The sequence below is a fragment of the Pseudophryne corroboree genome, chromosome 10, assembly GCF_028390025.1.
Source record: "Pseudophryne corroboree isolate aPseCor3 chromosome 10, aPseCor3.hap2, whole genome shotgun sequence".
Taxonomy (NCBI): Eukaryota; Metazoa; Chordata; class Amphibia; order Anura; family Myobatrachidae; genus Pseudophryne; species Pseudophryne corroboree.
Window position 1 is genome coordinate 15,080,904 of NC_086453.1, and position 25,871 is coordinate 15,106,774.

Here is a 25,871-nt window from a genome sequence, read left to right on the forward strand (position 1 = left end):
GCACATACAGAGCAGAACCGTGGTTCCAAACGCCACGGCAGGTTAGGAGTTTGGTGGTGGCATCATAAACCCGCCCACAGCGCAGTGGGTGGAGTCAGTAACAGGCGGTTACTAACGGTAAGCGGGAATCCCCTATGTGGTCAGGTCCCGTGTGACCTGAACATCCATTCTGTGTACTGGGAACGCGAACGAAAGGCGTCCGGTCACAGACCCCCTATATTCTACTACTTACCAACCTGTCAAAATGACGGAACAACATGACAGTAATATAAGCGCCGGTGGCTGTGCACGCCCGAATGGGGCAACACTTAAATTGTTCTGTCAGGCCACTGGTGCGCAAAACACTTGAATCCCTCCCCATAGATGTGAGGAGCAGCTTTCACTTCTTCTTATATTGGATATATGTTGGAAACTTTTACTTCTAGATTGTAATATACTTGTATGATAGGATTGGCTATGACCCTTCTCTCTCCTATAACGTATAGCGCCGGGAAGCGGACGGCCAGCGTAAATACAAAGTGTTTTCTCCATGTCCTGGAACTTAGCAGGGAAGAGCTTAGATCCGGATGAGAATAAGAGACTTTGTAGCCGTTCCAGGTCTCATTTATTTTCCAAAGTTTCATTAAATCTTCACTATTTTTGGAAGTGAATAGTCATGGCACCCGGAGAGCTGAGCCAGAATTAAGACCTTTCTTTGTGCGTCGATTCCGGAAAAACAGCTGCATGGAATTTGACGGAATTGGCAGTTTAATAGCTGAGAAAACTTCTCAACCTGTGTGCTCCCAGCTCGTGGCGGCTGCGGAGCATAAAACCAGCTTCCTGGCACATGTAATACCGTCTTACCTTTATTTTTCTGTGTTACTATATTTGTGCGCTCCCCCCCCTAACCTCACCTCGTAGTTGAGGATAGAAGCGTGGAGTGTGAGCCAATTTCATTTTGGCCAGTGCCAGTTTAGCATAGTTTAAGGTAACCGCTTGTCTTCCAGGTGTTGCCCGGCGTACCCTGCCAAAATGTGCATGCTAGTACTTGTAGTTCCACAGCAGTATAAGAGCTAACCTCTCCTAAGTACAGCTTAGGCAGCCGGTGTGAAGGAAGAATGAAGTGCGGCTTCCTGTCTTCTACCTCCAGATGCAGAGACACTTCGAATGCTAATAAATAATTGCTGCAGATTTGTGCCGGTGATTGGATGACTGCCGCGAATGAACTCCGATCTGTCATCGCAAATGTCATCGGTGTGTTACATTATGGAAATACACACAGGGGAATTTTATATTTATTAAAATGAACTTATAGCAGCTGATGCAGAGCTGTGGGGAAAATGGACGTAGGTGGATAAATAGCGGATTTCTGCCGACACGCAGAGCCGTGCGCATCCCGAGATACATACGCCTGTGCGCCGGCGGCTGGGTGTGCTTGCACTACTCCTGTAGCGTTTCTGCAGGTCGGTACGAGACGCATTTATAGAAATAGCCTCTGTTCCCTCCCGTGTCCGCAGCACAGCTAGATAATGATGTGATGGCAGAGAAATATAATCTTTCGGAAGCCATACCACAAAGAGATGGGGTGTGTCGGCAGGTTCTGTATCGCCGTTTGAGTGGCCACAAAATTGGTTTGATGGTAACACGGTCGTTATCGGACGTGTTGGTAAATACAACCGGCAGATAACAGACCGGGTGAGTGGGCTTCTTCTGACGGTGACACTAGGAGAGTTCTGACTGTGAGGCTTTATGAACTGAACTGCGATGATCGTAGAGGCTCATGGACAAATCTGAAATCCATTCATAGTCTTCACGCTAGGCTGTTCCAGCAGGGCACTGCACCCTGCCTGGTTTATAAATGGACATAATGCACCCTACCCTTATGGCGGCACCCTGGTGAAACAGCCTGCCCTCTGCCGTCTCCACCCGCGGGCCACAGTGTCCCGCGGGTGGCAAAAGTTGCGGTTCGCAATCGCCACCGGTGAATAAATACCGAGCGCATGTGCACAGCATCAATTCACATTGAGGGGAAGACTTGGTGGTAGGCCGGCATCTTCATGAGTGCTGGGCATGACCACAAAAGTTACTAAGATGGGACCACGGCCCCTCCCCTGCTGGACACGCCCCCTTTTTAGCCGCGAGCCTTAGGCACACACAGAAGTGCTAGTTTCCCGGCGGCGCCCTGCCTGCAGTTCACTCCTATAGTGAACATTACTATCAGACCTTACATGGAGCCGTACAGTAGAAGTGGTGCAAATCCTCTTAGAAGTGATCTAGAATTATATATGTGCGCTGACCCCCGTGATTTGGTTCTAATTCATCATCGTGTTTTTGTAAAACCACCCTCAAGTATCTTGATTCGGTTTAAAATCGATAATCGTTGATAAACGATAATTATTTTAAATTTTTGCAATCCAAAACCTGAAATTCAGATTTAAAATCCAAATTCCCAACCGCGGGTAGATCCGAACAATTACTGTTTGGATTGGATCTCTGGAGCGGGTTTTGGTTCAGTTTGGATCCACAAAACTCGTGTGAATTCGGATTACCGGAGAACCACACATCTCTTATCGAGAATGAACGCCATCTTTAGATGCACAAATGATGAGAGTATATGGTCTATACGCAGGGGGGAGTATACGGAGCAAAGCGGGATGAACGTGGCGCATTCATGTCCCTGACCAGCTCATGCCTTGTAAACCGGATAAATCTGCAGATCGGTGGAACGCCGCAAACCACAGGCAAACTTTCATGTGTACGATGAGCTGTTGCTGCAATCTCGCGACATTCTGCTTTTATTACTCCAGCGCTTTCCGGAAAGCGGGCGTGCTAGTTAGTCAGCCCCTCCAATTCTAGAATCTATCATTCAGCTGTTTTTCTCTTCTTTTAATATATATATATATATATATATATATATATATATATGTAATTGTTTTCGGAAATAAACCTTTAGTGCAGCTGCTTAATGATCTGGCTCAGCGATTGTTTTGCTTGTATTATTTTTATAGCTGTTTGTATTGCTAATCCATACTAACCCAGGCTATGTGTAATTATACAGCCTTGTTTTGTTTAACGATTACATTCCTGGATATAGTCCAGATAAACTGTCCCTGGCTGGAAGCCTGCAACCCATCCTCTCAGTGACCGTCATCCATTCTCTTCCCTGCTGAGTGCTGGGAATTCTCCATTAGCTGGGATACAGGCAGAGCCTCTCTGTACGGGGCACTGGCAGCTGTGTTGGGCCCAGGTACTGGGAGGGGTAGTGGCCAATGCAGGGAGGTGTGGCCAGTCCCCCCTCCTTTAGGAAATATAACAATTATTCGTTATTGTGCGGCTGCTCTCCTCTGCGCAGCACACGGCAGTCTCTCCTCTCTCTCTCCCTGCACCTCAGTAAAGAGTACCCGCTCCCGAAAGCACTTTATCCATGCATACCCAGAAGTAGGCGGTTCTGGTGGTAGGAGCCTGGGTGGAACAAGCTCTTCCAGGTGGTGGTAGCAAGTTACCCGCCCATTGTGCAGTTGATGGATGCAGTAATAGGCAGTTACTGGCGGTGCAAAGGAATCCCTTGGAGTGGTGAGGTAAGCCCATCCGGGTTACTCAGGGACGAGTAACAAGTCTGTATACCAAGTCAGCGGACAAAAATCTGCTCAGCCTGGCGGAGCGAGGTCATCACCTTTCCTTATCCAGAGAACTGTTCCGTTTCAGGTTTATGCTGACAAATCGCAGTGTAATCGCCAGTTGACCTGAAATTTTCGATGGTATTGAACCAAAGTGATTGACTTGATCCGAAAAACCCTGACCGCTTTACAGATTATTTTCAGGCGCGTAAATGGTATATGGTCCGCTGCTGGCCGCTCTGACAGACCCTCTGGTGATCTGGTTGCTCAGCCTGAATGCCTAGCAGCAGGAATTGTACGGATTAGTTACACACGTGGTGTATGTCCAGATTGGAAACGGCCCCTGTCGTTATGCCCTCAGGCCAAGTGCCATGATCCACCTGCACCCACCTGGGATATGAATGGTCGTGAACCAAGGTTCCCATCTCTGGCTGGCAGAGCCTTCTTCTGACCCCTTCCCAACCCCCCTGTGCGTGGTTCCCATCTCTGGCTGGCAGAGCCTTTCTCTGACCTTTTCCTATCCCCATGCATTAGAGACCAAGGTTCCCCTATCTAGATGGCATAGCCTTCCTCTGACACACTCCTATCCCCATACGCTAGGGAGCAAGGTTCCCCTATCTAGATGGCATAGCCTTCCTCTGACACACTCATACAGTATCCCCATACGCTAGGGAGCAAGGTTCCCCTATCTAGATGGCATAGCCTTCCTCTGACACACTCATATCCTCATACTCTAGGGAGCAAGGTTCCTCTATCTAGATGGCATAGCCTTCCTCTGACACACTCATACAGTATCCCCATACGCTAGGGAGCAAGGTTCCCCTATCTAGATGGCATAGCCTTCCTCTGACACACTCATATCCTCATACTCTAGGGAGCAAGGTTCCTCTATCTAGATGGCATAGCCTTCCTCTGACACACTCATACAGTATCCCCATACGCTAGGGAGCAAGGTTCCCCTATCTAGATGGCATAGCCTTCCTCTGACACACTCATACAGTATCCCCATACGCTAGGGAGCAAGGTTCCCCTATCTAGATGGCATAGCCTTCCTCTGACACACTCATATCCTCATACTCTAGGGAGCAAGGTTCCCCTATCTAGATGGCATAGCCTTCATCTGACACACTCATATCCTCATACTCTAGGGAGCAAGGTTCCCCTATCTAGATGGCATAGCCTTCCTCTGACACACTCATACAGTATCCCCATACTCTAGAGAGCAAGGTTCCTCTATCTAGATGGCATAGCCTTCCTCTGACACACTCCTATCCCCATACGCTAGGGAGCAAGGTTCCCCTATCTGGATGGCAGAGCCTTCCTCTGACACACTCCTATCCCCATACGCTAGGGAGCAAGGTTCCCCTAGCTAGATGGCAGTCTTCCTCTGATACACTCATCCCCATACGCTAGGGAGCAAGGTTCCCCTATCTAGATGGCAGAGTCTTCCTCTGACACACTCATATCCCCATACGCTAGGGAGCAAGGTTCCCCTATCTAGATGGCAGAGTGTTCCTCTGACACACTCCTATCCACATACGCTAGGGATCAAGGTTCCCCTATCTAGATGGCATAGCCTTCCTCTGACACACTCATCCCCATACGCTAGGGAGCAAGGTTCCCCTGTCTAGATGGCAGAGTCTTCCTCTGACACACTCATCCCCATACGCTAGGGAGCAAGGTTCCCCTATCTAGATGACAGAGCCTTCCTCTGACACACTCATATTCCCTTGCCTTGGGAAAGGGTTAAGAGTCCCCAGCCAGCAGGTCCAGCACACTTCCCTTCCACAGGAAGCATTCGTAGGTGAGATGAAACTTATTAAATGGAAAAATAGCGCTTGGCACGGAGCGGGTAGTTTGGTGCCTGCATGCCAATGTGCTGGAGTATTGTACTCTGAAGCGAAGAATATTTTTTCCGTTTCCTAGAACACTAAAAGCCGTTTTATGTTGGCCCTGAGCAATGGCTCGCCGTATTCTGCCACGAGAACTGCTGGCAGCTGCCCCACCGAACCCTTTCCACACCCCTTCCAGCTAATCCAGCATTTGTCCGGGAAGAGTGCATGCACTAATAAGTAACATGAACATTTCCTAGGCTTAGCTTAGCGTAAAGGTTCCCTTCTGTAACAATATGCTTTCCAAAAACCTAGTTACCAGCTCGTCAACATGACGGAACAAAATACCAGTAATGTCGGCGCCGCCGGCTGTGCGCGCCGTAACGGAGCAACACTTGAATTGCTCCGTCGGTCGCCTTCTAGTGGCCGCCGGCGCTCAAAACACTTGTTTCCCCCCCATAGAGGTGAGGAGCAGTGTTAGCCTTTTATTACATAGGATAAGAAAGGTTGATATTTTCCTGGCGTTCGCTATATACTTGGGTGAAGGAAGGTGCGATGGCACATGGGGATAAATAATATTGGGATAGGTGTCCCCGGAGCAGTGCGCTCGGCTGCAGTGGGAGCCCCGTATGGAGCTGGCTCAGGCTCTGAGAATGGACTCGGCACCCTCCCCCAGCTATCCTCATAACTCTAGTCCAGGCAGAGACTCGGTACATGGAGACTTTCCGAGAGAATATTTTCCTAATAAGGAGAAACCGATAAATCATCCTCTGCCGCGCCCAATTGATTTCCTGGCACCGCAGGTGCGTTCGGTGCTCCCTGTGATAGGGAGGTGTTAGTCTGGGCCTGACACATGCTTCTATGACCTGCGTGCATTGCTGGCGAGTCACCGGCGCTAGGGTCTATGTGGCTTCCACCTCCAGATTACTTTTAATCTACTGCTTTTGTGCAGATCCTCCTGCGACTCTTATGACTTTCTTTCCTCCTCTGTTCTATTACCAAAGACGACATATCGTCTATAAAGAGCTATTTGGGTTCCTAAATTCTGCCCCCCCCCCCCCCTGCTGTGCCCCCTCCTTTCTTGGGCTCCAGCTCCAAAATAAGTAAAAAAAATATTGAAAATTTTGGCAGCAGGACGCCCGGGCCCTGACAAAGTGCTTTTCCCTGAAACTTTTATTTTTTGTTCTGTAAAATTGCTATTTCTTTGTGTCCTGCCAAAAGTGTCTGCTCCGATATGTAACGAAACGCCTGATAAGAGCGGAGGCTTCAAACACAATTCCTTTTAATGTTAAATTGTAGTTTAAACACAGCCTTAATCTGTGCCATTTACTAACAACGTGCAAACCTGCAACCAATCACACTATCATCACGTTCCATCCCGCAGTGCCAAATACACCCCGGTGGGCACAGGCTCTCACTCTTTTTAGACTTTTGGAAATTGGGACTGCTGAGGCTACTTCGGGTGGATTAAAACTGCCTGATAGTCTTATAGCGGGGTATCAGTCTGCTGTGGAACTACACAGCCCAGCATGCCTTGCCAAAGTTTTGCTTTTAGGCCAAAACTGTATTGGGGAATGCTGGGATGTGTAGTTCCACAGCAGCTGCACGTTGATTACCCGTGGTCTATAGTGTCTCCTGGCTGAGGGTTATCCCATCTAGAACAAGTTGCAGCATGTGCACGCATAGCCATTGTTGCAGCATAACTTTATGACCCTCGCACCCCTCCATATTTAACGATGGCGCGTGTGCTGAGCTTTCTCCTTTGGCACGGAACGGGCAAAGTGAGACCGCCTTTGGATACGTGGTCCGTTTTCTCCTCGCAGATTTTGCCGACCGCTGTCACTCTCCCGGGGTAATGTAGAAAGTGTGCGTTCAGCTTTCACGTTGTGCAATAGTTTCTTGACTCCGATTAAACAATTTTCCCGACGAGCGTTGGGCGTCTCCAGAGCTGGATTTTGGATGCTTGGCAGGGCCTGTGTTTTCCTTCACTATGTTCACTAACATTAACAAAAGGAAAAATCCCCCCCTCCCCAAAAAAAAGAGCCACCCTTCCCGACGTATGTGTGCAGATAACATCAGAATGCGGAGCTGGCTGCCCCCACCTGCTTACAACAACCTCCCGGACCCGATGCTGTGCGCACACGGCCCGTTCCCCTCTCTGGTGCCCGGGTCTTAGTAAGGAGGAGGCAGATGTACATCACAGGCTTCCGTAGTAATGGCGTCATACACGCGATTGCATTCCATATTCTCATGCTGACCCCGGGGTACAGAATCTCACATCTGCTCATTCATCTGCCCAGGGACTTATAGGAGGAACTGCACCCAAATGGATTGGAGATCAAATTCCTGCTGAGCGTTGCGTGTCTTTCTAGTGACGCTATCCGCCATATTCATTGTGTCTGCAACAATCATTTCCCAACAGTACTGCGTGACACCGATCATGTTATGGGGAATAGAATGCCCGACGATGTGTACAGTGCTTGGATTGGGTGACTGTGATGAGTGCTTCATCATACTGTTAGTATGCACATGCTCCTTGCTGCGTACAGTGCTTGGATTGGGTGACAGATGTAACATGTGCAGAGAGAGTTAGATTTGGGTGGGGTGTGTTCAAACTGAAATCTAAATTGCAGTGTAAAAATAAAGCAGCCAGTATTTACCCTGCACAGAAACACTATAACCCACCCAAATCTAACTCTCTCTGCACATGTTACATCTGCCCCACCTGCAGTGCAGCATGGTTTTGCCCATTAGCTAACAAATTTGCTGCCACGATCAGATCTGAATTACTCCCCATAGAGTGTAAGCCCGACTAGACAGGTACTGCTGTGAATGGCATATATTCTCTGCACAGCGGAATGTGTATGCGCTATATAAATAATAAAGGAGCAGGCTGGAGGGTACAGGACAGTGCCGGAGGGGCGCAGTCCTCTGTGAGCGGACTGGAGGGTACAGCACAGTGCCGGAGGGGCGCAGTCCTCTGTGAGCGGGCTGGAGGGTACAGCACAGTGCCGGAGGGGCGCAGTCCCCTGTGAGCGGGCTGGAGGGTACAGCACAGTGCCGGAGGGGCGCAGTCCTCTGTGAGCGAGCTGGAGGGTACAGCACAGTGCCGGAGGGGCGCAGTCCTCTGTGAGCGGACTGGAGGGTACAGCACAGTGCCGGAGGGGGGCAGTCCTCTGTGATCGGACTGGAGGGTACAGCACAGTGCCGGAGGGGGGCAGTCCTCTGTGATCGGACTGGAGGGTACAGCACAGTGCCGGAGGGGCGCAGTCCTCTATGAGCGGGCTGGAGGGTACAGCACGGTGCCGGAGGGGCGCAGTCCTCTGTGAGCGGGCTGGAGGGTACAGCACAGTGCCGGAGGGGCGCAGTCCTCTGTGAGCGGGCTGGAGGGTACAGCACAGTGCCGGAGGGGCGCAGTCCTCTGTGAGCGGGCTGGAGGGTACAGCACAGTGCCGGAGGGGCGCAGTCCTCTGTGAGCGGGCTGGAGGGTACAGCACAGTGCTGGAGGGGCGCAGTCCTCTGTGAGCGGGCTGGAGGGTACAGCACAGTGCCAGAGGGGCGCAGTCCTCTGTGAGCGGGCTGTAGGGTACAGCACAGTGCCGGAGGGGCGCAGTCCTCTGTGAGCGGACTGGAGGGTACAGCACAGTGCTGGAGGGGCGCAGTCCTCTGTGAGCGGGCTGGAGGGTACAGCACAGTGCTGGAGGGGCGCAGTCCTCTGTGAGCGGGCTGGAGGGTACAGCACAGTGCTGGAGGGGCGCAGTCCTCTGTGAGCGGGCTGGAGGGTACAGCACAGTGCTGGAGGGGCGCAGTCCTCTGTGAGCGGGCTGGAGGGTACAGCACAGTGCTGGAGGGGCGCAGTCCTCTGTGAGCGGGCTGGAGGGTACAGCACAGTGCTGGAGGGGCGCAGTCCTCTGTGAGCGGGCTGTAGGGTACAGCACAGTGCCGGAGGGGCGCAGTCCTCTGTGAGCGGACTGGAGGGTACAGCACAGTGCTGGAGGGGCGCAGTCCTCTGTGAGCGGGCTGGAGGGTACAGCACAGTGCCGGAGGGGCGCAGTCCTCTGTGAGCGGGCTGGAGGGTACAGCACAGTGCCGGAGGGGCGCAGTCCTCTGTGAGCGGGCTGGAGGGTACAGCACAGTGCTGGAGGGGCGCAGTCCTCTGTGAGCGGGCTGGAGGGTACAGCACAGTGCTGGAGGGGCGCAGTCCTCTGTGAGCGGGCTGGAGGGTACAGCACAGTGCTGGAGGGGCGCAGTCCTCTGTGAGCGGGCTGGAGGGTACAGCACAGTGCTGGAGGGGCGCAGTCCTCTGTGAGCGGGCTGGAGGGTACAGCACAGTGCCGGCGGGGCGCAGTCCTCTGTGAGAGGTGCAGTGATTCATATGCCATGTTGTCACAACACATGTTGCTGTGTACGGCTATGCTTTGAATTTTCCTCTTCTCCCATAAAATACAGATGCTGTACTTGTATTCTGCTGACTAGCACTCGTGTCCCGGTCGGATCTGCTTTCTCTCAGCCATTAATCTGAGTGCAGGAGTGTACGTTTAGCGTGCATCTGCAGATTACAGGTGGAGCCAATCTCCCTTTCATGCCTTTGGCCCAGAAAGACGTCTCGGAGCAGGGACGCTTGCTATTGTCACTGAATATTCCGTCGATGCATTCCAGGTGTACGACTGGCCAATAGTGTCATTTGTTTACTGTTGGTTTCCTGAACTGGATGAGGACCTGTATAGACGCAAGGGAAGTGGGGATTACTGGATTGCACTAATCATTATTAAATCTCTCTTAAAACGCTGCGCTGCCCTAAGAGGAACAATGAAAGCGGTTAGCATCAACTCGCAGACACGCCTCCATTTTTATTTTGCCAATCGCTGCAGATCTGTTGCATCGCTTATTAGGCTTATAATGGAAACGCGGAGGTTATTGTACTATTCTGATAGGTAGAGACAATGGGAGGTCCATGGGCGCGCCAGTCACTTCTTCCTCTGTGGATGCTGGGGCCCCCTACTACTGACCTTAATGCCATGGAAGGGGGCGGGGCATCCCCTGCTGCCGTCAGCCTGGGTGTGTCGCTGGTCTGGGACATCATTACCCAGCGCCATGTTTTAAGTAACGCATGATGGTGTAAGGCATGGGTCTTCAACCTGCGGCCCTCCAGCTGCTGTGGAACTACACATCCCAGCATGCCCTGCCACCGTTTTGCTATTAAGACATGCTGAAAGTGGGGCAGGGCATGCTGGGATGTGTAGTTCCACAGGATATGTCCTGAAGTATTTGTGATGTTGCAAAACCAATAGCAGGAGTAGATAAAGCTTAGCTCTGCAAGTTCTGCTGGAATTTGTGGTTCAGGAGCCGCCGTGGTCTTACACATTCTCCATACATCTGGCCTCCATCCGTTTGCTGGCCTGTAGTACTGTTGAGCTAGCTGCCGTGTTCTCCTTGATGTGCGTTTCACTGTCTTCCCAGTCTGACGGTGTGCGGGGGATCTGGACGAAAGCCTTCCAGTTATTTCCCTAATACTGTGCAGGAATCAGACTGTCTGTATCCTCTAGAGACCGGAGCCTGCGTCAGCCCCCACAGACTGGTAAAGCGGGGCTCGCTCTGTTTTAAATATGAAGCTGATTGCATTGTTAGAGGAACTCCTCCTTTAATTTATATGTACCTATATTCCTGCAATGGGAGAACGCCAGCTGGCCATGCACGTTTCACCTAATTGGGCGCAACTATGAGTACGTTGCTAGGACTGGTGCAAAATGCACGCTGCTGGGGTAACTGTACTTTGGCGGTCATTCCGACCTGATTGCACGCTAGATTTTTTCGCTGCGGTGCGATCGGGTATAAACTGCGCAGGTGTTTGGACCGCAATGCGCATGTACGTCGTATGGGTACAAAGCGGATCGTTGCTGAGCGATGGATTTAACGAAGAATCCATTCCCACGGCCGTTCGCAAGGAGATTGACAGGTAAAGGGCGTTTGTGGGTGGCAACTGACCGTTTTCTGGGAGTGGTTGGAAAAACGCAGGCGTGTCCAACCGTTTGCAGGGCCGGTGTCTGACGTCAATTCCTGTCCCGGACAGGCTGAAGTGATCGCAGCGGCTGAGTAAGTTCTGGGCTACTCATAACTGCACAAAACTTTTTTGTTCCACTCGGCTGCACATGCGATCGCACACTTGCAAAGCTAAAATACACTCCCCCATAGGCGGCGACTATCTGATCGCAGCGCTGCAAAAAGTAGCTAGCGAGCGATCGATCAACTTGGAATGACCCACTTTATCCTTTCTGGTCCAATAGGATCCTTGTGTTTGTCTTATGATGAATCCATAAAGATTTAATTGTTCCAGGTTTGTTATAGTCTGATGGCAGACACCCACCTTGAAGTACAGCGTCTTGTCTCTTTCCCATAATCTTTTTCTCTACTGTCAGTCTTATCTTTTGTAAGATCATAGATCACACTCTCCAAATCTCGTGGGGAGGGGGTTGTGACAAGGGTGGGCGTGGCCTGATTGGAGGGATGAGACTGTGGTTAGGCTAAGGCTCCCACGCCACAAGGCACAATTAGCGCAATCCCGTTCAAAGATCTTACGCAGATCAGCTGACTGCTCTTTATACACGCAGCTAAAAAGAAGCCCTATAAGTAAAACTATATAAGAATAAAAAAACGATGATTTACCTTTTTATAAAGTACAATATTAACACATTCCATATAGTCATATGACCAGAAGCTTAAATGGCTCTGCCTAAAAGAGCTTACAATCTAATGGGGGGTACACACAGGGCGATTTATACCTATTTTCTAAGCGATCTGTCCATCTCGCTTAGAAATTAAGCACGGATCGCTCCGTGTGTATACCCCATAGCGATGCGCGGTCTCGCTCGTCGCCATCGCCCGCTCAGATCTTTAGCACATGCAGGCAAGATCTAGTCGGATCGCCTAGCGTGTGCATAAAGAACACTGGTTATCACAGATCGCTCTATAGCGGTGTATAGCAATGTGCGCCGAGCGATCTCTTCTAACCTAGATCGCTTGGCGCACAGGCGCAAGTCGCCCCGTGTGTACCCCGCATTAGACAAGTTGGTATATTTGTTATGTAATGTAGTAGGATACTAGTTGGAGCTGTATGATCATTAATACAGGATGTCTGCTAGACCCTTGCTCTGGCCGGTTGGGGACTAGAATGGCTCCCTCTACAGGCAGCACGGCCATCCTGCAGCTCCCTGGTTGGTGGGTGGCAGAGATTGCTGGGATGACTATGTCTGCCATAGAGTACCGTGTAATAGATGCGTAACCTGCAGGGATTTACACACTGATAAGAAGGACTACTGATGGCCTCTGGTGTCCGTCAGGAGGGTGCAATGGTTAAATATTGGGCTGTTAGCCCCATTCCCTGCAGCCGCTCTCACTGTGTGTCCTGACGTTTACCCAGCTGCAGACCGGTCCTCTGTTTTCCTTCCTCTGCTGAAGCCGTCATGTATTTGGGAGCTGGCAGACTATCTGGTACTCGGAGGTGCCAGTGTTTCTGAAGTGTACACTGCAAAGTCAAATAAACAAACCCTACTAATTACTGGCACGCTCAGCCACGCGGAACGTCCAGCCTGGCGGTGCCAGGTAACCACAGATCGGCTCCTCTGGCATATAGTATAATGTAACCCTACCTGGCTGCAGCGAAAGCGGTTCCTGATCCCCCCTGATCAGTGTGTCTGAGGTGTGAGGCACAGGCTGCTAACGTCTCGGGGTCTTCGTGTGGAAATGGGGTACTTGTGGGGACACGGAGAAGAATGAGGGCTCAGGAACATGATATTTTTTGTAGCTTTTGGGAAACATGCATTGCCCATTACCAGAAGTGCCTCAGTTACTGTACGTTTTAGGGTGTTATTGCAAAAAATATTAATATAAGAATGTTCCAGCGCTCCTAACGATCCCAAATAATCCTGCCCTGATGCCCTCCTGGGTATATATTGTACCAAAACATGATGCTGAGCGAGGTGAAAATATCACACTACGCACTGGGGAGATGTATGAAGCAGTGAAAAGAGCGGAGAAGTGAGACCGTTGCTAGGGATAATTTCATAGAAAGCACATGATAAATGTTACCACAAAGCCTATTGCAACTTCTCCACTCTGTTCACTGCTTCATACAGTACATCTCCCCGCGGTCTTTGTCTGAGGTCTCAGTCACCAGACTTTTATCAAGAACTCTGTTCTTTCTACTGGAGGTACCGTGAGCGCCGCCTTATTCTGCGTAATCCAAGGTCCGCCACTCCAAAAGCTGCAGCCGTGCCCTTACTAGGAAACCGTACAGGCCGTAATGGCGCAGCACTCGTGGCTGAATAATGTTACATGACTGCTGGAACTGCTATCAGTGTGTCAATATATTTGTCATATTGTCATCAGGATGACAACATGACAAATATATTGAAACGTTAATTGCCTTTCCAGCAGTGGGGGGTCATTCAGACTGGATTACTGCAGCTGCAGCGCTCGCAGTCTGATGCCTGTGGGTAGTGCGCACCCTGTGAAGCCCAGTGAGATGCGAAAGCATCTCAGGGCTGCGATCGCCTCTGCCTGATTGACAGACGGTCGCAGGACGGGAAGGGGCGTGTCAGCGGCGTTAGAACGCCGTTGGTGGGGCGCGGTCCGGACAACGCAGGAGTGTCCGGACCTTTGCGGGTGAGGGCCGCGGGCGGCTGTGTGACGTCACATGCGACCCGGGACGCGACGGGTAGTCGCCTGCCAGCGCAGCTAGGCAGCGACTCAGCAGGTGTAAAAACCATGCTGCTGTGCGATGCTTTTGCACCCGTGCAGGGGGGAAGGGGGGCAGGGCCTGACATGTGGGGCGGATTAGCCCTGTGCTGAACGTCCCCCCGCATGTCCGAGTAACTGATCGTCAATGACCCCCTGTGACATGTACTTTTATTTAGCCATGAGTGCTGCACCATTGCTGTATGTGTATATAGATGGATATATATGGTATCTGTGTGTGTGTATGTATATTTTCGTGTCTGGCGTTAAAGGGCTCCTGTTGCTATTTACTGACAATTGGTACTTTACTTACTAGCCCTGCAGGACATTCTACCAGAATCGGGTACGGTTTTGGGGTCTGACCTCTGTGTCCTTCCTCCGCGTTAGCACCAGAGCCTGCGCAGTGCCAGTAACGGGGAGGAGACCGCTTCTGCAGACGTTATTAACATTTATTTATACACACTAGGGTACATGTTAGTCAGCAGCCACTTATCCTGCCAGTGTGTTTTTTGGTAGCGTAGGAGGGAGTTGTAATGCCGGAGGTAACCTAACGCAATCACGGAAAACATAAAGACTACACACAGAGACACCTGGGCAGAAATCGGACTCCTGGCCCCAGTACTGATATAAATCTATTTGTTGTAAAAAAAAAAATAAGGACAGACCTAGGCCTTTTGCATAAAACCCCTATTGCTGGTGATCTGTTGGGGGACTACAAATTTCAGCATGCTTCATGATGCTGATACTTGAGGGTCCACAGCCGCTTACAAGGCATGTTCTCCTACTTTCTTGCCCCATGGTGTGTCTGCTACATGCCCCTTCATCCTCACACACGTGTGCCACGTTTGCGGAATCTCTGAACCTGTTCTCTCTTTCCCATAAAACACTCCCAAGCGTGGAATGTGCTGCATGCATGGAGGCTGCCCCCGGGGGCTCTGTGTGCGGAGGGGCTCTCTGATATTTCTGGAGCTCGTGTCATGTTGCACATTTAGTGAGGACATGATAGGACGGGCAGATAGCACCACCCTAGAAACAGCAAAGTCTGGGGCAGAGTTACTTTTATTTTGGCAAGTGGGGGTCTGTTGGAGCGCCATGTAAACGTACCATAAGGAGCAGCATTCCCCTGCATATCTTACGTCTGTGGTCAGGGGGATCTGACCACAGCTGCACCTGGTCACCAGCCAGGATTGTTCCATGTGTCACAGGTTAAAGGGTCACACTGAACTGCGGGAGGAGGAAGCAGAGTAACACAGTGTACTGAGCAGGGCCCCTGAGACCGCTATCCGCAGCCGCCCTTCCCCGTCAGGCTCTACAGCCACCTGCAGCTCACATGCTGGGACTTGCAGTGCCACAGCAGTTGGCGGGCGGCCTGAGTATGTTGCTGAATGAACGGATGTTACTTTTGACGTACGAGTAAAAATAAACGTTAACACTCTCTTTGCAGAAAGCAGCAACATCTAACTTTCAGCAACTGCATGCAAAGGTTTGTGTGTATTGTAGAACTGCTCCCCTCGCGCCCTTCCCCACCGAGATAAATCACCATTTGTTCACTTGGAGTTCACCTTGGAAAAGGTGAGCTTGACAGAGGTGTGGAGTCACAGCGGACTGCGCACCTTGCATCGTATTGTGCGCAGACTGCGAGTGATGTTGTGTTCTCCCGTGGGGCTGCGCGGTGTACACACTGTAACGCATGTACTGTGCGAGTTTTTAGGAATTTTACATGAGCAGTAGCAAAAAAAATCGATAATTTTACGTGAACTCTGAATCCGGCCCATATCGTTTGGGGGGGGGGGGGTTTCATGTGTAGATTCTATTCTTGGCAGTAATTGGCTGCGTGCACGACTGCATACTGCAGTAGCCAAACCTCACTGATTTTTCCTGCGCGCCTCTGTGGAATACGTGGGAAGATCAGTCATGTTACTGGACGCAATGTCCCTTCATGCAACCATACTGGGAAGCCATCCCAAAGAATTGACCATTCCCCCGTAAATGTTGTAATTGCTCCTGAGTAAAGTTTTGTAGCAATGAATATAATCAGAGCAGCATTTATGAACAAGGTGCGAGACATCTTCACCCGGCAGCGGCCTATCTCGCGTTTCGGGCCCTATAGGTTGCCTGTGGTCCTCAAACATGTAGGAGAACGTTGTAGTCATTATTAGTCCAGCATTTTCCCCCGTACACCAGGTATAAAATGTTTATTTCAGATGCCGCACAAAATACTATTAAAAATAAAAAATAAAAACTTGCTCCTACAGACAGGAAGTGTGCTGTGCATGGAAACAAAAGCTTCCCCCACGATTGCACTCTTACCTACAGTACACTTTAGTTTTATTAGGACCACTTTGTACATATTTGAGTGTTGCTCGCGGTGGCCCATCTGCTGAGCTCGTGTGCGGTGGAGGAAGTTGGAGAGCAATCGTCGTTGAGACCCGGATATTTACTGATGAGTGAGATTGATGGGCTAGTGGATTGATGTGGTGTAATTCTCGCGGCAAGGGTTAGACTTTAATATCTTGAAACGAGGTGGCCGCCTCCCCACGTGCCACGGCGTAATTCCACCCCGCCTCCATTACATCTAGCCATAATCTCTCTGGCAAGAGGGGGGCTTGGCATGTGGCTGGTTAATAGCGAGAAATGAGCCAGCGCTGGGCTGTTTTTCCAGTTACGTGTTTGAAGCGGTCACAGAGAAGGTGTAAATGCCCCCCCCCCCCCCCCCCCCCCCCCCCCCATCACCCGCAGCCTGCGGCTCTGCTCTGGAAAAGCTCTCTCCTGTTAGGCCTCTCTGTTACCTTTTATTAGAAGATAAGCCTTTCATGTTTTATTGTTATGAGTTTGAGGCTGTCCTGGAGGTGCCGCTGCTCAGTGGAAACATCTGGGACGGGATCAGGTGCCAGCAGACGCTAGGTTCTGGCTGCTGTTTAACCCCTTGGCCGCTGTAGACGCCCCCTCGCTCTGACCCTCCAGGTGTTGGAAGACCATTGCGCATATTACTCAAATACCTCATTGTGCTTAATGATGTGGCCTCTTTATGGTCCATTAACCACAGTGAGGTAGCCCGCGATCCGCCTCCACGTTCTCTCCGTTATTACGGTAATTTCTGTGTTTCCTGGACACTATAGTAACTTTCCCTGCGCCGTGAGAGCAAACGGTTCTTAGCCGCCTCGCCTTTGCCAAACATCAAGGAAAAGTTGTCTTGTTGGCAGGATTGAGTATTCGATATACGTACCCTGGGGGTCATTCCGAGTTGATCGCTCGCTGACGATTTTCGCTGCGTAGCGATCAGGTTAAAAAAAAAAAGGCTAAACTGCATATGCGCCGCAATGCGAAATGCGCGTCGTACGGGCACAAAGAGCATCGCTGCTGTGCACTGGATCTAGCGAAGATTCCATTCGCACAGCCGATCGCAAGGAGATTGACAGGAAGAGGGCGTCTATTGGTGTCAACTGACCGTTTTCTGGGAGTGGTTGGGAAAACGCAGGCGCGGCCGGGCGTGTTGCAGGGCGGGTATCTGACGTCAATTCCGGGACCTTCGTCGCTGCAATCATCGCACAGAATAAGTAACTACAGGGCTGGTCTTGTTTTGCACAAAATGTGTTTGTACCGCTCGGCTGCACAGGCGTTTGCACACTTGCGAAGCAAAAATACACTCCCCCGTGGGCGGCGACTATGCGTTTGCACGGCTGCTAAAAGTATCTAGCGAGCGATCAACTCGGAATGACCCCCCCTATACATTACATGGACGCTATAATCTGAGATGAGGCTGCATGAATGGTGTAAGAAATGTTGTATCACTGTGCGTGCCACACTTCCTGCCTGTAAGCTGTAAAGGGGGCTGCACAGTAGCAGCTCCGTCACCCGCAGCCACACGCATCAACGGCGAATTAATGTGGACCTACAGTTTTGTAGACACAGCCTCTTGTATCGTTGGGGTTCCCTTACCTTTCTGTGCACCCCCGGACCATCGGCGCACCAGACGGGCAAGTGCAGGGACTCTCACACCGGCTTTTGAAAGCCCATCTAAGTGGAAACCCATTGGTGGGGGAGCTGTCTGAGACCTCTGGCTAGAAGTCTGTAACTCTGAGGTCTGGTTGGTCATATGCTGCACCTGGGTTATATTGCGTATTTACATTGATATCTGATATTATTATCATGCAGACCGTATTATAGGACGTTTGTTGATGCCTCCCCTCCCCCAGCGCAGGATCACAGCGTCTCACACTATAGTATTCTCCATTATTGTTTCCCTTCTACGTTATCTGGGGAGGGAGCCAACAGCAGATACCAAAGAAAGACTTCAGAACTTCTTACTCTCTAACCTTTGGGATGGACGTTCTGCCAGTTCATAGCACCAGGGAAGGATTCCTCGTGTGCGCCCACTGTCTGCTGAGAGCGTTGGGCACGTTCTTGGGTTTACCCTACCTGGTCTGCTTGGCGTAATCTAAGGTGTTATCCTGTATGTGTAAATACAAGGTCAGAGGGGGTAAGTCAGATCTGATCACCGCTGTGCGTTTTCACAGAGCGAGCGATCAGATCCAAACTGCGCATGCGTATGCACCGCAATGCGCAGGTGTGACGGACGGCTGCAAAGCGGATCGCCGGTCAGCGACTGGTTTGTGCGAAGGATCCGTTCACACGGGCGTTCGCAAAGGAGATTGACAGGAAGAGGGCGTCTGTGGGTGGCAACTGACCGTTTTCTGGGAGTATCTGGAAAAACGCAGGCGTGTCCAGGCGTCCGTTCCGGTCCCGGACAGGGTGAAGCGATCGCAGCGGCTGAATAAGTCCTGGGCTGCGCAGAGACTGCACAAGATCTGTTTGTACATCTCTGCTACACATGCGATCGCACACTTGCACAGCTAAAATACACTCCCAGCGTAGGCGGCGACTATCTGATCGCAGCGCTGCAAAAATCGCTGCCCAGCAATCAGATCTGATGACCACCAGATTTCCATGTTCTTCTCTATCTTCCCTACTGATAACGCTCCATTTAGTTTGCCTACCTGGCACGACAGGTGATGTGTGACGTAAGACGGCCGTCCTGCAGCAGGTATAGCTCCGTAAGGTCTCCTGGTTTCTGTGCAATGGAGAAACACAAGATAAATTGTACCCTTGCATGGGGCTCTGCACTGGAACAGCCAACTTCCGACTGAGACTGTGCGAACTTGGGCTGAGAGTGGGGTGCGAGATGCGTTTCACGCCGCTGCAGTTGCAACCGGCACCCTTTGTCCGCAATGGGATTCGTCTTAACAGTTAGACATCTGGAATAGCTGTTCTTTATCTAAAGTCTGAACAGGTCCAAAACATTGGTCTCCCCTTTTGTTCCCGTTTGAGTCCCCCTGTTGTAGCCAGCAGAGGACTGTCTCATAGTGACTTATCTATAGGTAACTGGGTTTATCACCAAACTCAGCCTGTAGAGCAGGGATGGGTACCTTCGGCCCTCCAGCTGTTGTTGAACTACACATACCAGCATTCCTTGCTACAGTTTTGCTATTTGGCCATGCTAAAACTGTAGCCGGGCATGCTGGGATGTTGTAGTTCAACAACAGTTGGAGGGCCGAAGGGTCCCCATCCCTGCTGTAGAGCCAGGTGGCGCAGAGGGAAGAGAATCTGGGTGTACGCACTGCGATTGCTGACCACTGGGCTGCTTTGGGGGGCGGATGGGGTGTCTGTGACCCCAGCAGAAGGGGGCAGCGTGCACTCCACACAGTTGCGTTCAGCTGCGCGCCGGGATCTCGGGAAGAGAGCAGGGCACAGGTCAGACAATTTGTCCACTCTATGAATTCTCTCAGATAGTAATTATCCCTAATAGCATAAACGTTCGGCAGGGCCGCAGCCAGCTGTGCTATTGTAATGGCACCAGAGAGACGAGAACGGATTAAAGACGCACTTGGCAGTGGATACGAGAGGCTCGCACGTGGGGGGAGGGAGGGGGGCGCAGCGGCGATGCCTGTACAGGAATTATTAGCTATTTCTAGGGTTTGGAGACTTTTTGTTTTTCATTATTTTTTTTGCTTGATCCAACCGGTTTGGAGGATGAGACTTTGGGAAAGTTTTATTATGATTTTAATTTGATTCCAAAACTCTGATGTGGATCCATCTGGCATCCAAAGGGAGGTTTCTGGCTATTCTTACAAAAATAAATAAACAGGAACATACATAAGCGTATAAAGTAATGCGGTGTCATAGGCAGCTGCTGCGCAATTCTCATACTGCGCGTTTCCGGTGGAAATCAGGAAAATCAGATGGGCGGTATAGCTGTGTCCTCCTCGCTGATGTGCATTTGGCTGTATTATGGGGGTCATTTTGGGTTGATCGCAGCAGCAAGTTTGTTAGCAGTGGGCAAAACCATCTGCACTGCAGGTGGGCCAGATGTAACATGTGCAGAGAGAGTTAGATTTGGGTGTGTTCTATTTCTGTGCAGGGTAAATACTGGCTGCTTTATTTTTACACTGCAATTTAGATTTCAGTTTGTACACACCCCACCCAAATCTAACTCTCTCTGCACATGTTACATCTGCCCCACCTGCAGTGCACATGGTTTTGCCCAACTGCTAACAAATTTGCTGCTGTGATCAACTCTGAATTATGTATTTGTGCGGGCCGTTGGGCTGCATTAATAGGAAGAAGATGTTCAGCTAGTTCCCGGGCACATTATGTAAACCCATTATTCCTGCGGCTATTTCTGTCTGCGTGAGTAATACCATTTCCCCGAATAGCCTCCAGCCTGGAGTGAGAGAACCGGAGTAACTCTCCCCCTAGATGTGCCTGTGCCACTCACTCAGTCGTCATGCCTCCGTTATCTAATCCCTAATGTGTGGCTCCATGCCTCGGTGAGGTTCCTGATGAAGCTCCGATTATAGCGCCCACACAATAGCCGCCTCTGCTGTGTAGTGCCAGTCTTTATAAAGTGCCGGGGGCTGTAGAACGCTGAACCGTATCATCCTGGAACTTTAGGTGCATTTTTTTCGGATGCCGATCATTGGATAAAAACCGCAAAAACACACGTGTGATGTCATATTCTGTATTGCTATATCCTCATCCTCCGTTTTGCTGTATCCTTGTGTGGTGTGATTTGTGTTTATATGATGCACAAGTGACATAGACAAGGGCCTGTAAGTGAAAGCAGTATAAACAGTGGGTTGGGATGGCGTCGCTTATAATCAGCGAGCTCTGATGTCATCACTACTATATATTATAAATAGCAGTGCACAGGTTACTGTAAATGAGTACAATGTATTTCTACTGTAACCTGTATGGAAGCATTTGGATTACAGCCTTTTGTGTGGTCACCCCTCTGTGATCTATAATAAATACGTGTGTGTGTGTGTGTGTGTGTGTGTGTGTGTGTGTTATATATATATATATATATATATATATATATATATATATATATATAGGGATGCTGCTGGATCGGCACTCTTCATAATAATAAATCAGGTACCTGCGTGCCTTCGTGTATGTCAATAGTCCTCCTAATACTCTCCTGGCAGAGAGAGTGATACGCGGCACTGCAGGGTTTTGAATAGCTGAATTTTATTTCAACGTTTCGGGACCCAAAGTCCCGTCGTCAGGAAAATAACATACATATGTTATTTTCCTGACGACGGGACTTTGGGTCCCGAAACGTTGAAATAAAATTCAGCTATTCAAAACCCTGCAGTGCCGCGTATCACTCTCTCTGCCAGGAGAGTATTAGGAGGAATATATATATATATATATATATATATATATATATATATATATATATATATATGTATATGTATGTATGTGTGTGTGTATATATATATCTGTGTGTGTGTATATGTGTATATATATATATATATATATATATATATATATATATATATAAATATAAATAAATATAATGTGACCATAGGGACTGCAATGTCCCTGTATATAATAGGATGTCAGGTGTCACTAATAATTGTTGTTTTCTTCCACAGGTGCTGGTCTCGGTTTGGGGATTATATTTTCAGTGGTCTTCTTTAGAAGTAAGTGTCTACCATTTTTTCTGTCCTATCCATATCTACTAATAATGTAGTATGTGAAACTAAGTTTAAAAAAAAAAAATTTTCTATGTATATATATTATCAAACTTTTTTTTTCTTTCCTATTAACGAGTCTGTTAATTATTTTTTTTCTGGACACAACTAAAAATAATGCAAGAAACACAGCATATATGTTGTCTCCAAGGGCAAAAAATGATACTGTTTCACTTGATGATGTAAACACATGGCTGAAAGAGCACAGAAAACAAAAAATAGTAAAAGTTGCAGGAGGGCAGCTGAACACTAATTAGTTTTCTAAAGGCAGAAACCTCCTTTTAACTTAAAAACAGCAGTGTCACTTTGAAATTAACTTATTGGAATTTTGTACATTAAGTTCAATACGGCAGCTTCTGTCTGTGCAGACATGGGGCCTAATTCTGAGTTGATCGCCGCAGCAAATTTGTTAGCAGTTGGGCAAAAACCATGTGTACTGCAGGGAGGGGGGGGGGGGGGGGGGGGGGGGGCAGATGTAACATGTGCAGAGAGAGTTAGATTTGGGTGGGGTGTGATCAAACTGAAATGTAAAAATCAAGCAGCCAGTATTTACCTGCACAGAAACAATATAACCCACCCAAATCTAACTCTCTGCACATGTTACATCTGCCCCCCTGCAGTGCACATGGTTTTGCCGAACTGCTAACAAACTTGCTGCTGCGATCAACTCTGAATTACCCCCATTGTGCACTCAGTGGAGCTGCAGAGCTTTACAGGACAAGAGTGGCTCAGCCCCCGTGGGGAATTGCAGGGCAAGAAAGAGACAGCTCTGGGGCAAGACTTTACCATCGTTTCCAGAATCAGAGTATAAACGTTCATGAACTACAGGAACTGGAGCTGACAAAGCTATAAACTGTACAGCGCAGTACCTCCTCGCTGCCTTTTGTTTTGTAGTATGACCATTTACTGTGACGTACTGTACTATGTTCTTCATCAGTCTATTAAATGACTACCCGCTCTAGTAATCTGCAGAGCATTGTTCCGTCTAAACAGCCATCGGAACCACTGAAACACTTCATCTCACCACAGGCGACTCTGCCTGCCTGTACTGACGACTGGTAAAGCCACTGACTCGTTATCTCCGTGTGCAGCTGCCGGGGAGGAAGCAGCACGCAACAACGGCCTCAGACAACTGCAATTCTTCCAAGGGAGGCCCTCATTCCTGCAAATCATTTCTTACAGGAACTGCATTCCTGCCTTTTACCGCTTCTTGCTCCTGACTTAAGGGGATTGTCCTCTGTGGGAGACACCCTATTGATCAAAGTTGAGCCCACGTTTTGCGAATCAATCACCTCCTGCCAGACCCCAGTCACCGGACACCAAGCGCTGGGCAGATTTATGGTGTTGGGGTACAGCTGGTCTATAAATAGGCTTTGCCCCGTGTGTAAACATTTCAGGGATATAGTATAATGGAATAAACTTTGGCATCTGAAATGTGCTTTAAATTGTAAATTGGGCATTTTTTTGTGTATTTTCAGTGATATAAGTTTCCATTAAAACTCTCATTAAACTTAAAACAAAGAGATTTGTGTGCCTGGAGAGGGTTAATTGCCTACATGTGGCCCACGTAACCTATAAACCTCTCTCTACAGGAAAGACGTGGCCCATCGCTTTCTCCTCCGGGATTGGCTTAGGAATGGCTTATTCAAACTGCCAGAAGGACTTCCAGTCCCCGTATCTTCTCCACGGCAAGTTTGTCAAAGTAAGTGTGGCCGCAGCGCGTCGGATGTTTGCTGGTTATTGCCTGCTGCCATCAAAACTGGGCAGCCCTGGAACATGGTGATCTGAGACAGATGATTTACTCTGCGCGACTCCGGCTGGCCCCTGGCACTAACAGAATCTCTCCTTTATGCACCAGGTGTACAGATGGAGCCCTTCTTATCTTAAACTGAGCCAGGGCAGTCGGACTTAATCCCCTGCTGTAATGACTTAATCCCCTGCTGTATTGTTCTCTCTCTATTGCATTGCAGCTGAGAACAACACATGAAGAGCTTATGCTAATAAAACTTGGTGTGCCTAGGTCGCAGCAGAGAAGCCAAGATAATCATAGCTCCATCTGTACTGTATGTGCGGGATAGAACACATTATTTGTACAAACCTCGGGTCACTAAAAACCAGAGACTGTTGATCTTCCGCCGCCCCCCTTTGCTGCTAAATATACACGCCACCCTACGTGAGCCAGGGTCTACTGCATTTATTTCAGCACATTGCAGCGTTCACAGACCGGACCTACATCAGTACGTACAGGGCCCTGGAACAGTTAAATCCCTAATTGCCTCCAAATGTGTTTTTGGTGGTTAATGGCTCAAGGGCTGCTAACTACCTAATTATTTAATGGCTGCTGGGGAACCGTGTGGAAACTATTAGAGAAGTATTGGAGCAGGGAAGCCTGGGAGTGTGGGCCGGTCCTCTCGGCTGCTTAAAGGCGCCTTCCCCACAAAGCGTGGTGTTCCCCGGGCTGTGTGCTGGATGGAGACGCTTATAGGGAACTAGCATTACGCCTAAACAATGCAACTAAACCTTTATTACAGTAGGAAACAGAGACTTTGCTACGGGCGCTCACTAGTACTGTATGCCGCAAAGCTTTTGTTCATATTTAGCGCAAATATTTAGGATTGCAGGCCGTTGTCAAGGGAAACCAGATTTCTGCAAGTCCCTACACTAGCGCATATGCTCAGTACAGTATTACATTGCAGCCAAGTGCACTTACCGCTCAGGTTTATTTATTACAGTAGCACAATCCCGTGTGTCTGTGTGTACATGTGTGATCTACCCTTCCCGGTGGTGCCTAAAACCTAACTCTCCCCCCCCCCCCCCAGCAGCCTTAACCGATCCTGGTCCTATTGGGTACAGCACGGGTGGTGTAATGGTTAGCATTACTGCATCCAGCACTGAGGTCATGGGTTTAATGACCTCACATGGCCTGCCGGTGTGGAGTTTGTATGTTCCACCAGTGCGTGTGTGGGTTCTCCAACAGTCCAAAAACATACTGGTAGGTTAATTTGCTCCCGACAAAATATTAACCCTAGCGTATGTGTACTTTTGTTTCGGGCAGACTAAATGGGCCCAGTGGTTCTTACCTGCAGTCTGTGTTTCTGTACTAAGTGATTAGGTTATTAGTATATAATCCTCTTGGCGCTCGTGGTCTTGTTGCAGGAACAATGAGCCTGAGCGATCGTACATTGAGAAGAGCTGCAGCAGAGCTGACCATCTGGAGCCTTGCACGATACAAGAGGACCCCTCACAACGTCTTTCTTTTATACTGTCACAACAATTAGGATAATAAAGGAAACAGAGAGAATATATGTGTGGGAGCTGTGTCTGAGTCATTTATACGTGTGGATATTCAGGATGGATCACATAATGAAATGCCAATGATTATTGTTGTAGTAAATTAACTTTGTCTAGTTGTGCGCTCCATATATTCTGTACACCAAGGGGCCAGCGTGCAGAAAATAGGTGTATAATCCCGCAGCTAGGGTGCACCCATACTACAGCACAGGTGTATAATCCCGCAGCTAGGGTACACCCATACTACAGCACAGGTGTATAATCCCGCAGCTAGGGTGCACCCATACTACAGCACAGGTGTATAATCCCGCAGCTAGGGTACACCCATACTACAGCACAGGTGTATAATCCCGCAGCTAGGGTGCACCCATACTACAGCA

General features: G+C 49.5%; 1 protein-coding gene across 1 annotated transcript in view; it reads left to right on the top strand.

The window, feature by feature from the left end:
• MICOS10 (mitochondrial contact site and cristae organizing system subunit 10) overlaps positions 1–25,505 on the top strand; it is a 57,030-nt gene extending 31,525 nt beyond the window's left edge. Inside the window, exons 2-4 of the mRNA XM_063942139.1 lie at positions 22,102–22,149; positions 23,793–23,902; positions 25,357–25,505. Coding sequence (XP_063798209.1) covers positions 22,102–22,149; positions 23,793–23,902; positions 25,357–25,365 — 167 coding nt within the window. The 3' untranslated portion in view covers positions 25,366–25,505. The remainder of the gene's footprint in view (positions 1–22,101; positions 22,150–23,792; positions 23,903–25,356) is intronic.
• The last annotated feature ends 366 nt before the right edge of the window (positions 25,506–25,871 follow it).